This window comes from Aquila chrysaetos, chromosome 25, assembly GCF_900496995.4.
Source record: "Aquila chrysaetos chrysaetos chromosome 25, bAquChr1.4, whole genome shotgun sequence".
NCBI classification, from domain to species: domain Eukaryota; kingdom Metazoa; phylum Chordata; class Aves; order Accipitriformes; family Accipitridae; genus Aquila; species Aquila chrysaetos.
Genome location: NC_044028.1, coordinates 120,999 through 137,589, shown reverse-complemented (window position 1 = coordinate 137,589; position 16,591 = coordinate 120,999). Strand labels below are relative to the sequence as shown.

The 16,591-nt window shown below is 40.4% G+C and overlaps 1 protein-coding gene across 4 annotated transcripts; it reads left to right on the top strand.

Annotated features, from left to right (window-relative positions):
* The first annotated feature begins 19 nt into the window (after positions 1 to 19).
* On the top strand, positions 20 to 14,887 carry UBE2I (ubiquitin conjugating enzyme E2 I). 4 transcript variants are annotated; one of them, XM_030001297.2, is made up of 7 exons: positions 20 to 163; positions 5,536 to 5,614; positions 5,849 to 5,932; positions 9,291 to 9,363; positions 10,989 to 11,098; positions 11,272 to 11,351; positions 14,231 to 14,887. In XM_030001297.2, exons 2-7 carry the CDS (start codon positions 5,549 to 5,551, stop codon positions 14,292 to 14,294), a joined length of 477 nt encoding a protein of 158 aa, XP_029857157.1. In that variant the 5' UTR covers positions 20 to 163; positions 5,536 to 5,548; the 3' UTR covers positions 14,295 to 14,887. The 4 variants fall into 4 exon arrangements, with proteins under 4 accessions (XP_029857157.1, XP_029857158.1, XP_029857156.1 ...); XM_030001298.2 differs by lacking the exon at positions 20 to 163 and adding an exon at positions 350 to 541; XM_030001296.1 differs by lacking the exons at positions 20 to 163; positions 14,231 to 14,887 and adding an exon at positions 13,249 to 14,215.
* The last annotated feature ends 1,704 nt before the right edge of the window (positions 14,888 to 16,591 follow it).

Below are 16,591 nucleotides of genomic sequence, written 5' to 3'. Positions count from 1 at the left end.
CAGAGCCCCCGCCCTCCAATCAGAGGCCTGGCTGAGCATAGTGGGTGGGGCTCGGCCAGGCTCGAGCGCGTCCCGGGGCAGGCGCGGCCTGCGAGACCCGCGCTAGCGCCCTTCGAGGGAGCAGACCCTTTTCAGGGCGCAGGTGACTCTCTCGGCGCCCGAGGTAAACGTTCACTCGGTTTCTGGACGGGGGCTTGTGGGAGCCGAGGGGCACGAGGACGCGGTCGGGCTCAGGCTTGGGAGAGCCCCGCTGGGATTCCTTCCTGCGCTCCGTGCTCAGGCATTGTTCCGGTCGCCTCTGGGTCCTGTGTCGCGAGGATGCGTAAAGCGTGGCGGACGGATGGCGCTTGGGGTCATACCGCGCCGGCGCGGACGGGTCGGGCTGAGGGACACGCAGCACTGCCGCGCGCCGCACCGAGGAAAGAGGGAGGGAAACTCCGGACCAAAGACAAAGGGGGGGGGGGGGAGCCGAGTCGGGAACATCCGGGTCATTCGCTGCCGCTTCAATCCGGGACACGCGCGGCTGCTGCGGCCGATCACGGTGAGGCCTGGCCGGGCGAGGGGCCTGGCGCGGCGGGGCCTGGCGCGGCGCGCAGGCGGCCCGGGCCCCGGGAGAGCGGGGCCTGGGCTAGCGCTCGCCCCCTGCGGCGCGAAGGGGCGGGCCAGCGGCGGGGCGTGTGGGCCTGGCGGTTCCTGCCGGGGCCGCGCGGCCGGGCCCGCCAGCGCGTCGTTGCCCGCCTGAGGCGGGCTCCGCGTCTCCCGCGGCCCGCCCCCGGAGGTCCTGGTTCGCCGCGGGCCGAGTTCACCGAGGAGGTCCGGGCACCGCTGGGCTCTGCGCGAAGCGGTCCCCGCCCCGAGGAGTGCTTGCCCGGGAGCCGGCGCCGGGCGCCGGGGTGCCCTGTGCAGGCCTCGGAGGCTGACCCGGCCCTCGCGCAGGGCCCGCGAGAGCAGCGGCCTTTGGTGGAGGCGGGCGGTGCTGGGCCCTGCCGCGGCTGCTCCGGGCGAAGTTACTCGGCCGGTCGGGCATCGAGAGCTGTTGCCGCGCGGCTCCTTTTGTTGTTCTCCTCGCGACGCTGGTAGCCGTTCGGCTTAGTGCCGCCTCTTCCACCTTTTCCGTGCCCCAGGCAGGGGGATACTTTCTGTTCCGGTCGGGACTTAGCCTGCTCTGATTAAACCTCAGCGCTTGGCTTTCTCCGAAAAGTAAAGTTTGTATAGTTTTGGGGCAGACTATCCTCTGTCAGTACTTAACCTGGAAAGTAAAAATGTGAGGCTAGCAATCTTAACGGTTTTTTTCTTTTTTTTTTTTTTTCTTCTTTCTTTGCTGTTTGGAATTAATAAGAGCTGTTGAAAGTTTTTCAGACTTAAAGAGCATGTTGTTGATGTATTTAGAGACTTGTCACGGGTCAGAATTGTGGGTGCGATTGCCGTTCCGGTGGCATGTGAACGCTTCTTTGCAAGACTTGCCTTTTGTGTTTGGAAGTAGGTTCCATCCTCCCCCCCATCAGAGGGTGTAGATGGGTAAGATGATATGTAATGGAACACAAAGTTTGCACCTGTGATGAGTGTGTTGGATTTGCTTTGTCCTTTTTTCCAAAATAAGTAGTAGTAACAGCGGCAGAGGCAAACTGCTGAGTAAATTTGGAAGTTTCTGTTAATTTTCTAATGAGTTGATAGCAGTAAAAGGGACATTGCTACCTCTTAATGCCAGGGTGTGCTTGGGGGAATTAAACCCAAACACAACACGAATACTGGTCTCTTAGGCACAACTGTGTAGCCCCTGCAAGGTAGGGTTGATATACTTCCTCTGGTGCGAAAGTTTGTGTTCTTTCCAGTGATGTAGCATGTAAATGTGTTGGGACTTAGATTCTGTTAATCAGCAGTAAATTTCTCAGGTGAAGAAAACAAGTTAGATGTGATATTTAAAAAAAAAAAATCCTAAGAACTGGGGTGTTTGGGGTTTTTTTGTTTTGTGTGTGGTTTTGGTGGTGTCTGTGGTGTTTGTGTTTTTTGGGGTTTTGGTTTTGGGTTTTTTTGGTTTTTTTTTAATTTAACTATTTCAGGTTAATGGACATATCTTGCACTTGCGAGGTATTTCAAAACCTTACAAGAGCTAAGCTTAACTTATAGATATTTGGGCAAACTACTATTCCAAAGGAGAGAGGAAAAAAACCCCAACAACCAAACAAACCATGCACATAAATTATTGAAGAAGATAAAAGTAGCAGTGAGAATATCGCATCTTCAGGTTTAATACCCACTTAGTATCTCACTCCTTCCTGCTACTCCATAATTTCTGAGACCAAAATATATACTGAGATGATTAATCTCTGTTTGTCTTATCTCAAGCTCCAGCAGGACTAAAGTTAAATTCTTTTACTGAAGAGCTGCTAGAGAGTATATATTGGCAATTTGACAATAGATTGACTTACTTTTGAGGGGATGCTTACCTAACAAGATCTTAATTTTTGAAACGGGCTTTCAGTCATCTTTGTCGCTAATCTCTACTTGGTAGTAGTTTGTGATGAGGTTTTAGATGCTTGTCTGCACTCATCAGGGTAACTGAAGCCTGTGGTCTCTCATATACACTGAAATTTTGGATGTAGCCTGTCAGTGCTTAACTAAATCAAATGCCTCAAGATTTGAAAAGGTATTTATAAAACATAAGAAAATCTTTAATTTACTGGGGCACAGTATAGTGCATAACCAGTTGCAAAAGCAGTCAGGATACAGAGCCTGAAAACTTAGGGGTTTTCTGTTGAAAAGTTATTTGATTGGCGATGTTTTGTAGAATATATGTCATTTATATGCCCTCTGAGAATTTGGCATTTCCCTTGAGGTGCATGTAATTAATTGGCTGTTAGCCACAGGAAATATAATTCATGTATTTGAAAGCATCCTGTAATATGTTTCTTGGCAGAAAAGGTAGCCGAGTTGCTAAACTACCTAAGAATATTTGAGTGGTTTATAAGCACAAAAAATTTTCTCAAATTATTATGGGAAGGTTGGTATTATTACAGTGGACCACCAGCTACTAACAGCACAACTGAAATTCTGCCATATATTCAGTAGCTCATTTACATCTGTTGCAAGGGCATGGGCTCACAAAATAGTTAAAATTACTCCCTGTATAATTTGGTTAAGGGAGAGTCTTTTTGTTCTGATGGTATCTTTTCAGTGGCTCCACATCTCCTGCATATGGTAGATCTGAAGTGGTATGTACAGTTCATGTAGACTAAGTCCTTCAAATCTTCAGACATACAACCAAGATACAGATGGATGTGTTGGGAATACTAGAGGAATATTGGACTGAATATAGCCTTTGTGTGTGTGTGTGTTTACTGAGTGTTAATGGTCCCTCTACTCTGCTCTTGTGAGACCCCATCTGGAGTACTGCATTCAGCTCTGGGGCCCCCAGCATAAGAAGGACATAGACCTGTTGGAGCAGGTCCAGAGGAGGCTGCAAAGATGATCAGGGGGCTGGAGCACCTCCCGTATGAGGAAAGGCTGAGAGAGTTGGGGTTGTTTAGCCTGGAGAAGAGAAGGCTCCGGTGAGACCTTATAGCAGCCTTCCAGTACCTAAAGGGGGCCTACAGGAAAGGTGGGGAAGGACTTTTTACAAGGGCATGTAGTGATAGGACGAGGGGTAATAGCTTTAAACCAAAAGAGGGTAGATTTAGATTAGATGTAAGGAAGAAGTTCTTTACTGCGAGGGTGGTGTGACACTGGAACAGGTTGCCCAGAGAAGTTGTGGATGCCCCATCCGTGGAAGTGTTCAAGGCCAGGTTGGATGGGGCTTTGAGCAACCTGGTCTAGTGGAAGGTGTCCCTGCCCATGGCAGGGTGGTTGGAACTAGATGATCTTTAAAGTCCCTTCCAACCCAAACCATTCTGTGATTCAAGAAGCTTGATCTGACATGAATTTAATTGCTAGTTTGGAGTTGAAATTATGGATTATGGCCATCCATGCAAAACTGATTTTGAAAAAATGCTAGAAGGAGGGATTTGAAATACTAGCTGTTCTAGGAACTGCATAAAACTCTTAATCTGGTGCTTTTAAAGACTTCTAGTTAAGGTGTCTGCACTGCTAAGCCACTTTGATGATGTGTAAATATTTAAATTGGAAGCATGCTGTCTTCTAATCTTTAAAGGGTATAACAGATGAACATGAGATGAACATATCTACATATCCTACATGGAATAGGTCAGTTCCTGGTACATATTTTCAGCATGAACATCATGCTAAAGGGCATAGTGTGAATGGGTGAAATTTTTAAAACAAGCATCTTTGTGAGCTACAATTCCTATGGTTATAGTAGTAGACTGCAGTACTCTTACAAGTAACCTACATATTAATAGAATGTGAATTTGCATAGTTCTTAACCAGTGTTTAAGTGTTTGTTTTAATAGAGTGGTAACACTCCTTTCATTAATTCTGTGACCTTGTTTAGTGGAAGAATTCTACTCTCCTGGCTGTCATAAAGGCTTGTTGGCTATGTGTGGAGGTGAGAACAAATTGGCCTGACTTCCCCAACTGCCAAGTATCAGCTCTTATTTAAAATGGGTAGAAGTGCAGTAGGGAAGAGCATTAAAAAACCTTCACTGGAGTTTGTTTTGACCATGTGGCTAATGAAGCCCTGAGTTTAGATACAGTTTGACAATGAAAAATAAACTCTCACTTTGACTACTGTTCTGGGTGAATGGAGGATCCTCCTCTGAATTTCAAAGCACCATTCTGTTGGCAACCATTGTGTCTAGAACTGTTCTTGCATCATACGCAGTAGTGGCCTGTGCTGTACGTGTTTCTTCTGCAGTCTCAGACACCACGGTTGGCTGTTACTAAGGCAGTGAAGGTGCAGAAAGATCATTCTGTTTATAGCGGAATTGAAAACCTGTCTTGTGGAATGAGTGGGCCAGTGGCTCTTCCTTCGCTCAGTTCTGTATTGCTGTCTGTTCCTTCTGCTGTCTAGAAGTTGTATAGTGGCATCACTGCAAAACTGAGGTGATTTTGTTAAGTTCTGTGCCCGTGTTGCTTTTGTGTAGAATACTGGCTTTCAACGGGAATTTACAGTCTGAAAATAACATTTCTTATTCCCCTGTTTGCCAGAAACAGGAGCACTACAGGTGTTTGCCTACAGAAGAAAGCCATACCTTTTGTGTTGTAGCAAGGAGATCGATGTGTGTTTATCAGTTTCACAAGTAGGAAGTCTGTGTACTTTTCCCATTACTAATAGCGTTTCAGTTGTCAAGCTGCTGTCAAAGTTGTTTCTAAGATGTGGTTCAAATATAAAACACAAGTTGGGGATAGTATTTTGTAGGTCAAGTGCTGTAACTAAGAGGTTGTTGACAAGGGCAAACTTGATGTTATTCCTGAATGTTAACTTCTGCAGGGTGTGCAAAAATGTGTGTCTTGGCTATAGTAGTGAAGATCAGAGGCCAGAGTATTTCCTGAGTGAGCAGGGCTTATGAACAGATAATATAATGTGTTGTTTACACTGTAAGTAAAAGTTTATACTAAAAGCAATTATTTTTGTTTTAGAGGGACTCTGAATATGTCTGGCATAGCTCTTAGCAGACTTGCACAGGAGAGAAAAGCCTGGAGAAAAGATCATCCATTTGTAAGTATGAGAACTGTCAAATTTCTAATTGCAGTTATTTTGGTGTTCTGATGATGATTTTTTTTTCTTTACCCTGATGTGATTTTTTTTTAATTAAATTAATTTTTTAAATAAAAAAGCTGCTTAAAACTATGTAGTGTAAAAAGAGATAACTCCATGTAAAGATAAAGTATGTAATGAAGAATTCTAAGTACATCTGAAATCCTTACCCTTTGGCTTTTTGCCTTAATTCAGGGATTTGTAGCAGTACCTACAAAAAATCCAGATGGCACAATGAATCTAATGAACTGGGAGTGTGCTATTCCGGGAAAGAAAGGGGTAAGACTTACTGTTGTCCTAACATCTCACTTATGGTGAAAAGTAACATAAACCTGCATGTGCATTACACTGACAACTGAGAGTATAACTTACATGTACTTTAATAGAAATGCTTGGATCCTGCTGCTACTTTAGAATCTAGGTGGAGTGGGCTAGGAACGATACTGGACAAAATATACCATGAGTCTGTTCAACTGTTGTCACTGACCACCTTAAGAATAAAAGTTTTCAGAGGAGTGTGTGAGAATCCTGCATTGAGCAAACTTGAGACTGTCTTCTACTTTATGCCAGGGTTTATTGTGACTTTTGTTCTTACTAAATGCTGGTTTGAGCCCTAAAGCTTGAAAATTAATACTACCAAAATGTTGCCTCTGCTGGTTAACTGCCAGTACCTTTTTTTTTCCATGAAATAGCGAGACCCTGCAGTCCTAGAGAAGTGCTGTAGCACTGGTTTTAAGTTTTTAATGGAAAAAAATTCTATGCTATCAACATGGAATCTCATTGCCTTCCATTTTATGGAATTTTCCCTTTTTGTGTTAGGGAAAGAAGAATAGAACTCTCTAACATTGTTTCTTTTTATCTGATTTTACTTGTGCTGCTGTGTCCCTTTCCTTAAAATAACAAGGGAAAAGAAAAAGTCTGTAGAGACCAGAATTGTTTATTTTTATCAGCTTGATCTGGTTGTAGGGAACAGGACAAATGCAAACTTTCAAGTGGAAATAATCATTAATGCATGAAACTTTGATTTTGTACACTGCTGTTATAACACCTCATTCTGAGCAGACTCTTCTTTCTATTTTTTCAAGATGTTACTTAGCATGTAGAGATTATTCTTGAATCTATTGGATGCCGCTGTTTCTTCTGAGATACTACTATTAATTACTTGGTGGTTTTCATTCTTTTGGGTCTTCAGCATTTTGCATTGGATGTTGGACTTCTTTTGTTGCTTTGCCTGTTCTACTGCCTCTTGCCAACTTGCTTAAGTCCCGTTAAGATCTCGTTTCTTAGATTCTGAGAAGACAAGGTGTGTAGGCAAAACCTGCAGATTCTGTACTACTACCTCAGTTTAACACTGAATATGGCATTGCTGTTACAGTTATAACTTAGCTCAGTATTTTAGTAGTTGTCTGCACAGCTCAAGGTAGTTCTTAAAGAACCACCTAAAAATAATTTACCTGTGTAAGAGAAAACTCATCCCCTTGTGTTCTGCCAAAATAAGATTATCCCTCATAATAGCCAGTTATGTACTATTTCAAGATGTCGCCTTTAAATACTTACGTAAAATTTTCAGGCCATACAAAATCTTCATGTTACTGCTTTAAAGTTTTGTAAACCACAAAATCAAGTAAACAAGACCCTTAAAGCCAGCTTCTTGCCTCCTAGAAAACTTATCACACCAGGAAAAGATCAGTTATGCTCATGTGATTCCTGGTAGAGGTTTATCTAAAAAATCAGGGTTTTTACTTGAGTAAAAATGCTGTGTCTTTAACAAGAAGCAGCATGTCTGGCTCGTGTCTACCCGACCAACCAGTTGCCCTCTATTGCCTTTGTGTTTGGAGGCATGCTGTACTGCAGCTGCTTCCTGTGAAACAGATGAGTAGTTGAAAACACCAAAATGCTTTCTTGTCAGCCAGATCCAAAATTGAAGTAAAGTGGTGTTAGTCCTGGGCTGGATATCTCCATTCACTTTTTTGACAGCAAATCACTTAACTACCTAGAATTTGACTCAATATCTGCAACCCGTCCAGTAACGCAATACAGTCTTGATGATACTGCTGTCAAACTATTATCTTAGTAAGGCTTTTGGGTGTCTGCTGTCTTTGATCTGTAAGGTATGTTGCTCTATCGGAAAGAGAGTAAAAACTTTTTGTTGATTGTTCTGGTGTTCTACTCGAAGAAATTATTAAAAGCTATTTGTCTTCACCTCTGACTGGAAGCAAACAAAATAGGAAAAGTTTATTCTGTCAAAAGGCTCCTCTCTTCTAAAAATGGACACGTCTCTTCCGAGAAGGTATGGAGAATAGATATTACTAGTTGTTGACAACTGACTACGGCTGTTCAGAACAAGTTCTTTAAGTGCACTATAGCAAATGTAATGAAACTCATTTGCTTTTTAAAACAACGTTATCTTAGTATTCCGTAGCACATTTTTTTTCCTATTTTAGCTTGAGACTTTGCACAGTAAATACCAACAACAATGGAGTGCTGCTGCTTTTTGGGGGTGGGGGTTTTTTTGGTGTTGGTTTTTTTTTTTCCTTTTTTTCTTTTTCCTTCTGCTAAAAAAAAAATAAAATCACATAATTCAGGTAGGAAAGAATTAGGGATTTCCTCCTAAGGTGGTCTTCAAACATACCTGTCTGTCCCTGAGGGTAACATTTATGTTGATAAGGTGTGAGACCATCTTTACTCCAGTTTGTTTTAAAGGATGAACCCAACACTTATTTTCATTGCAGTGTTTCCATAGCAAGGGCAAGTTACAGAGAAGTGGTCTGAATTTTACATATATAATAAACTTTTCTGTATTTCTACACTTGCCAGAAATCAGTTTGTCAGAAGATGGGCTTTTTTCCTTATTTCCAAGTAAGATGACAAGGAAGTATATATTTGAGACAGGCTTTTTGTGCTTTGCTAGATGTTTTCCTGTGTTTATATGACCCTTCTGAGTAGTGCTGTCTTACTTGGTCTGCTCTCTAGCATGGGAGCTGCTCTTATCAGTGCTCTTCCCAGTTTCTGATGGGGATAAAAAGCATCTTAGAATTTGTTACACAAAAAGATGGAATGTGTGAGACGACCTGCTACCAAATCCAGACAGCGTTAGTTTAGACTAGTGAACCTCATTAACTGTAGCAGTACTACAGTGCTGTGCAAATTTTTTGTTCGCTTGTGGTTTTCTTAGCCACGTTCTCATGAGGCAAAATAGAAGCCATTTACATCCACGTGCTTAAGGGGTGTATCCATATCCTATCTTCTCAGACTTACTTTAAGTGGGGCTATAATGGCCCCTTCCTCATTGCATGTGTATCATGTAAAACTTGAGAAGTATTCTGTTCTTCTATGTACTATGAAAACTTTACTTGTATATGGAACTGTTGGCGATGATCCCAACTATTGATGACTCAGCAACACTTACTAGCTGTAATGAAGTGGAAAAGCAGGGTTTTCTTTCTTCAACTCCTTATATAAGTGGGATAACTTGTCTCAGTCTAGACAGCATGCTACAGCGTAGGACAGCTATTTTCTGCTGTGTAGCAGAAGGATGTCTTGTGCTTTGCCTGAGAAACTGTATTCTTGATAAGCTTTTTTCCACAAGTTTGACTTTTCCTTGCTGTAATCTAAACTTTACCTTAACTTTTTATAGACACCATGGGAAGGAGGCTTATTTAAACTACGGATGCTTTTCAAGGATGACTACCCTTCTTCACCCCCAAAATGTAAGTAAAATGACTAAAAACCATGGGTTTATTAGAAAAATATTAAACTAGTCCATGAGTTTCTATGAATGGTTATTACTTTTCTTACAGATTTTTTTTTTTCCCCACCCACCACTTTGCATTTAGAAAGTTGCGATGAAATGAGTTAAGTGCTCAGTAGAACAAAATTGGGAGGGGAGGGGGATTGCTGTATGGGTTTCCTCAAAGTTTGACAGAAGCAGTGCTTGAAGGGTTCACTACTTGATCAGCTCTCTTAGGAAACTAATAGGTAGGCATGGTTAGACCAAATCCCTTTGCGTGTTCTTACTGTTAAGTTGGTCTTCTAAGACAAGAACTTAGAAAAAATAATTAAAACCCAAAAAGTTCCATCAACTTTAACCTTTTAATTGACTTGCTCTAAAACATGGATCTGTTCTTTTCCTGATACTATGTACAACAGATATCTTCAGATACCTAGTTTCCTTGCTAAGTTTTTGAATTTTCCTTATCCCATTTCAAACTTACCTACTTTAGAAATCTGAAAACATCTATTGCCTTGCCTAGTTTCCTGGTTCTTGAATTGGCTACCATCTCAAATCAATGACTGATTACAAATGGCTCTTTTGACAGCAGTTCATTTCTCATTTCATTTTGGTGTTTTAGCTGTATCAGTTGTCTTGGCTACTCCTTTTGTTAGGTGGTATTTGTTACCACCTAAATACATGTGACACAAGGGGAAACATATCTTTTAACTAGAAAATATTTAACAAGAGTATCTTGAGAAATACCAACTAGCACATCTGCAAGTGTTAAATGAACTGTCATGCCTTAAATAAGATGTGTATGTGACTGGTAAGACTTCTTACCAATGCAGCTTCTGAGTTCCTAGTGAACTTCATTGAGCAGCTCATAAGCAAGACTTACTTGTGATGTCGGATGGATTTGAAAACTGCACTAACATGTAGATATTTCATATAGTGCTAAACAAGTGTTCATTACATTACTCAAGATGGTGGCTGTTGCATTTAAGTCCTGTAAAGATTAAAGAAATGCCAGAATATAGATTGTGGCAGAGGGAGAGCTGCACAAGCCTACTCCTTCAGTCAGTCTTGCAACTTAAACTTGATTCCTCTTGTTCAGTGCATCTTGATTATACATAAAGGAAAAGTGAAACTGAAAAAAATGCTAGAAACTTACTCTTCTTTGTATGGAACTTTCAGTATTTTAAAGTAGAGAGAGAAGAGTGAAGGGCAGTAGCTTTCCCTTATGTAGTAGTATGTGAGGCTGTAAAGACAGGATTGGTTTAAAAAGGTCTTTACCACAAAGCTACTACAAACTATTTTGTCAGTTTCCATTCCTAAACCAAAAGATTTCTGGTCACAATGATAGTGTTACGTTGCCTGGATGGATAGCACAGATGTGATGGAGTTCCTGCTTTAGGTGCAGACTGAGCCAAGAAGAAAACCAGTATTAATAGCTCCAGAAATCTGTGTGGTTTGGTTTTTTTTTTTTTTTTTTTTTTTTGGGGGGGGGGTGTCTTTAGCCTTTTTTTTTTTTTTTTTTGTCCTCACTAATCTAAACCAACTCTCTGATCTTAGTCTTAGTGCTGCATGCAAGTAATTCTCTAATTCTCTCTTCTTCATCAGGTAAATTTGAACCACCATTATTCCATCCAAACGTGTATCCTTCAGGCACAGTGTGTCTCTCCATCTTAGAGGAGGATAAGGACTGGAGGCCAGCAATCACAATTAAACAGGTCATTAATTGTACTTAGACTTATTCTTAGCCCTTTTATTTGCTTTGCTTGCTTATCTGATGTGAATATAAGATGTTCACTGTGTGTTTCTACAGTTGGTTTCTACGGGTTTTTTAACTGAATGTCTCTTAGTAATATCCGTGCCTATGTTACTTCTATTCCTTCTTCTACAGATCTTGTTAGGAATACAAGAACTTCTAAATGAACCAAATATTCAAGACCCAGCTCAAGCAGAGGCTTACACAATTTACTGGTAAGTATCTGCGTATCAGCTTGAAAGCTGTTGTATTGCCTACAGCTGTCTGTTAATGCTCTAACATGCAAATGTTTTTAGGAACGATCAGGGGAATTTTCCTACCTTCATGGCTGTATCCTGTAGAGATGCCTAGCTTGTGCTAAACTTGAACAGTAACTTCAGGGTTAATAGGCTAGTGGAGCTTTTAATAACATTGCAACAGCAATAAAGTGTGAAGACTCCTTCAGTTAGACCATGATTCTCATCCTGGTTCTAGCCCAACATAGAACCCTTTCCCCTAAAGGCTGAGTAGTAGTGATGAGGCATAATGATTTCATGAGACAGTGATAGAGGAGACTGAATTAGGTAACAAGTCCCATTCATCAGTATAGGAGTAACTTCTGTCCAGTACTGGGTACCTATAAGCACTTGTGCCTGAAGGATAAAGGAGAGCTTCTGTGATTGCTGTAGGAAATATGGAGCGTTGTGTGGAAACTGGATCTTCCAAAAAAATAGGTTAAAAAGTACAGAAAGCTTGTAGCTTTAGCAGAATGAAGTTTGCATTGTTAGGAAAGGTGATAATTTATGAGCTAAAAAGTACTTCTCTTTTTTTTTTTTTTTCTTTTTTTGCTTATTCTTAAATTTTTCCCAGCATTAAAAATGGATGGTAAAATCTATAATCTTTAGGGGACCAAAACACTATAAACAAATGCTTTTGGCACTGAGAGCTACTGAAATGACCAAGATGGAAATGTAGAATTACCATTCCGGATAGAAGAACAAGTCTCCAGGAGAGTGCCAAGTTTTTGAAAAATGGCATTTTGAGACTTCACATGCAAGCTACGTCAAGAAAGTCTATTATAAGATCCTAGTGAAAAGGAAACATAGGGATGGGTAGTGCATCTTGGATTTAATTAAGGGCTTCACTCTATTATTTTTTTAAGTATCTACAGAAGACTTGGTGGGACTGTGTGCATATGGAGGACAGTTAGATAGCCACAGTTGTAAGCAGCACCTTTGGGAGCCAGTAATGATGAGGCAGGCCTCCCCCCATTTTTATTTTTTATTAAAAGCCACTCTGAGGGAATATAGGGCAGGAATAGTATTCTTTCATACATGTATAAATAGTCTGTGTGTTTTATTTATCACCTCCCACACACACGTATGTACAAAACCAGTCTTTGCTAGTCTTGTTTCTGCTTTATTGTAAGTGCTTCTAGAAAAAAAAAATCTATTGAGAATAAACTATTACACATTTTTTGTTACTTCAGATATGTAGTCTCCCATTTATCCTCTTCATGTCTTTTGGACATGCATAGTATTCCAGATGGGTTACTATATTTCTGCAGTCTGAGAGCGTGTCTCTCTTGCTGCTTAATGAGTAACTGGTAGAAGTTCAACAGAGCAGGATTCCGTATGCATCTGTAATTTGGCATAGTTGATAAATACTGGGGAAGATGCAGTGTTATTTAAATAGATGTCTTGTAGTCAAATTGTTAAAATTCAAGAATAAACTTTGTATTCAAAATAAGAATACTTGTTCTCATTCTCAGGATTGCTTTGGTACTGTCACTCTAACTTTAGCACTCCTAATGTGCTAACCTACTTCCTCCTCTCTGCTGTAGGCATGCAGAGTCTACTATGGCAGGCATACTTTTGTGTGGATTCTGAGGGTGTGAGACTTAACAGCTAGGTTGTGTTCTCATGTGACAATGCAATACAACTTAAAGAAAAATTTTAGAATAAAGTTTGTAAATTTGTTTGAGAAGAAACTAGAGTATTTTCGGTCTGCTTGCTGGTAATTGTTCATTGGATGTGACCAAAATTGGCTTCATTTCTTCTTCCCCCCCAAACTGTCAACTTCTGAGGATATAATTTGCTGCCTTTTTTTTTTTTTTTTTTTTTTTTACTGCAGCAAGCCTTCATAGCTGAAAGTAAGTTAAGTTTACTGCAAAGCTGTCTGCAAAATCTAGTCACTGTAAACTACCTTTGGCACAAGAGTAATGGTAACAAATTTTTGTTTAGCTCTTGACTGACACTTCTGACAGCTAATACAAAATATGGTGTTGAATGTAAATGGATGCTCTACTAAGCTACTACCATCCCTTGTTGGCCCAAGAATAGAAAACAAAGAACTTGCCCTTTTATGTGTCGAGTCTGAGGCTTAATGACTGGTCATAGTTCCCTGGAGTAGTACTTGCTTGTTTAATTAATCTGTAGCAAGTATGCTAGACTTAGTGAACTATAGTGGGTTTTTTTTCAAAATGTTGAGCTAGCTTTTTTTTCCAACTGAGGTTAGGATAAACCTAATGCTGTGAGTCAGGGTCTGCAGAGATAAAGGCTGAAACTACCATACTGTTACCATTTTCCCATTTCTTAAAAGAGCACTTGCCCTCTCTTCTCAAAGCAGTAAAGATGACACTTCAAAAATCATATGAAGTTCACCAGCTGTTAGTGAACTCTCATCAACCACTTTGTGCTGTTAGGATACTGGAATTTATTGTTAATGACCTCAGGTCTTAACATGGGGAGTGGAAAACTTGTGTTCTGATGAGCAAGAATGCTTGCACGTAAGGTACAGCTGGCCTTGAAAAAAAGCAGGCACAAACCTGTTTATAGAGACTGGTATGGTATGAAGTCAGATAGTACAATCATTTGACAGCAGATGAAGTTTGGAAAGAAACTAGTTAAACAGTACCTTACTTCCCTCCAAAGGAAATGATCAGAGTAATGGTCCAGAAAAGCCTGTAATATATTGTAGTGTTTGGTGAATTCCTATCTAATGGTTTTGCCTCCAGCAATGACTTAGTTTCATATTGAAGAGAAATAGAAGAATAACTATAATATGGCCTCTGATTTCTCAAGCTGTAATTACCCTTTCTCTCTCCTCTATTCAGCCAAAACAGAGTGGAATACGAAAAGAGGGTTCGAGCACAAGCCAAGAAGTTTGCACCATCATAAGCATCTGTCATGCAGCATCTTAAAAAGGAAGGGATTGGTTTGGCAAGAACTTGTTTACAAAACTTTTGCAAAATCTAATGTTGCTATGTACAATTAATATCCACTTAGGGGAGGGGGTTGTATGTGTGCCATTTTCCATATTCGCCACTTGTATACAGTTCTAAATTTGCTGAATTGCCCCCAGTTTTTTCATACAGGGTCTCTTCCTTCAGTCTTTTGTATTTTTGATTGTTATGTAAAACTTGCTTTTATTTTAATATTGATGTCAGTATTTCAACTGCTGTAAAATTATAAACTTTTATACTTCTATAAATTCACTAGTATCTCTAGTTACTTTGCTATCTGATGCAGGCATGCTTTAAAATGTTAGAACTATATTTAGCCTCTAGCTGGCTGTATGAAAAAAAAATCATGCCCTCCACCCCCTTCCCTCCCTGAATTTGTTTTTCTATCTTTCAGAAACTAGGTTGTTATTGCTTAAGAGCCTCTGAGATCCAAAGTCAGCCAGCATCCTTATTCTGCATCACTTCCTTTGTGTTTATATGGCGTTCTGTCTGTGTTGCTGTTTAGAGTAAATAAACTGTTTATATAAAGGGCTTTGTTTCATTTATCTTCATTAAAATGATTAAAAGACTGCCATTTAAATGGCTCTGAACACAATTCAGTGCAAGTCCTGTTTTTAAGGCCTGTGATGCTGCACTTACCTTTTGTTTAGATGTTGCCTTCCTTTCTTTTCCCTGCCCCCACCCCCAGGATGAAAGCAGCCCTTCTTTGGGCCCCAAGTGGTAATTGCAGCTATTAAACTTTGATCAGTTCCTTAGGAATTCTGACTAGCTAGAGACCAATTGCTTACTGTGCATAATGGGATCAACATACTGGTGTGACCATGTTAACATAAAATAACACAAGCATTAGACTGATATGAACAATTATAGAAGCTGTCCATGGAATGCAAGGGGACCTACAGCAACTGGGGATTTTAAATGGTACTTGTTTATCAGAAATACTTCTGTGCCTTCTTCCATATGTCAATGTATATAGCTTTTAGGAAAAGGACGTGCTCTATGCAATTACAGTTTCCTTCTGTAAAGGAAATCAGTTAAATTATGTAAGTTATTTTCATGTATGTCAAGCTGATATGCCCTCTATTAAACTTTAACTGCTTTTTTATTGTATTTTTAGTCAAAATCATTCTGCAAAACAAATGAAGTGTGAGAAGTTTTGTTCCATCTGAGCTGTAGCTTCTGCAGTGCTTTTGTTATTAAAAAATGGCTATCGCTAGAGACTTAAGTTATTCTAAGTGTGATACAGCTCTGTTCCCAGATCTGCTTGTCTGCATTTGATTACGACAGCTTTGTAACATAAAAGCGTTCCCCCAAATTAGAATAGCTAACACCCTCATGTTACTCTGTCTCCTAAAAATTGTTTGTGTAGGATTGCTTCCTTGTCACTATCTAGAAATCCTTACAGCAGCTGATTTGGAAAAGACTTCATATGCTTGGGCTGGGAAAGTAACTGAGAAACTGAGCTAAAGGAAAAGATTCCCTGTCAAAGTCATTTACTTGGGCTTCTTTTTTTTCTTTTTAAAGGGAAATGGCGTATTTGTACCACTAAAACTGCTGCTGTGACTGCCAATTCTAGCTCCAGTAGGGCTAGCATTTACTGTTTCCAGTAGATGAGGGTTAAGAGGTGAAAATCTTGCTGTGAGTTGAAGAACTTGTATATATGAAGGTAACACTATGAATTGTCCTCAGTATCTGCAATTCTACTGAAGGGTTGCCGAAGTTTAGGTTTAAATAAGTTCCACTTGGGTGCTGGAAACTCAGTAGAGCATTCTAGTTAAATGTACAGAAGACAACTGCTAACAGCTGCACTTTCACTACACAAGCTGGCAGGCATATGGAAAAAAGTGAACTAAGATACTAGTGCTGATGAGAGTCTCCGACTCATATCCTTAAGGGCTGGACAATGTGTATTTCTGACTTGGTAGAGTGCCGCTTCAACTAATGAGAATGCAGGCAGATAGCATTGCTGAACCTGTTGCCTGAAATGTTATGGTACAGTTGTGAATATAAAGTACCAAAACGTTGTATGTTGCTTAGGACTATTGATCAGAGTAAATGAAAAAAAAAAAAAGCATGTAAAGTTACTGAAAAGACATACTGAGATGTTAAAACAATTCCAGGAAGCATTTTTTCCTTTCAAGCTTAGGTATTCAGTTTACCCCAAACTAGATGAAGTAGTTGAAATACATATGGCATGCTCAAGCCTGCAAAAAGTCAGAGGCTCTTTATGTG

Coding starts and splice junctions, on each gene's coding strand:
- UBE2I (XM_030001297.2), top strand. CDS start 5,549: ATGTCTGGCATAGCTCTTAGCAGACTTGCACAGGAGAGAAAAGCCTGG. Junction 5,933..9,290: donor CTATTCCGGGAAAGAAAGGG/GTAAGACTTACT, acceptor AACTTTTTATAG/ACACCATGGGAAGGAGGCTT. Junction 9,364..10,988: donor CCCTTCTTCACCCCCAAAAT/GTAAGTAAAATG, acceptor CTTCTTCATCAG/GTAAATTTGAACCACCATTA.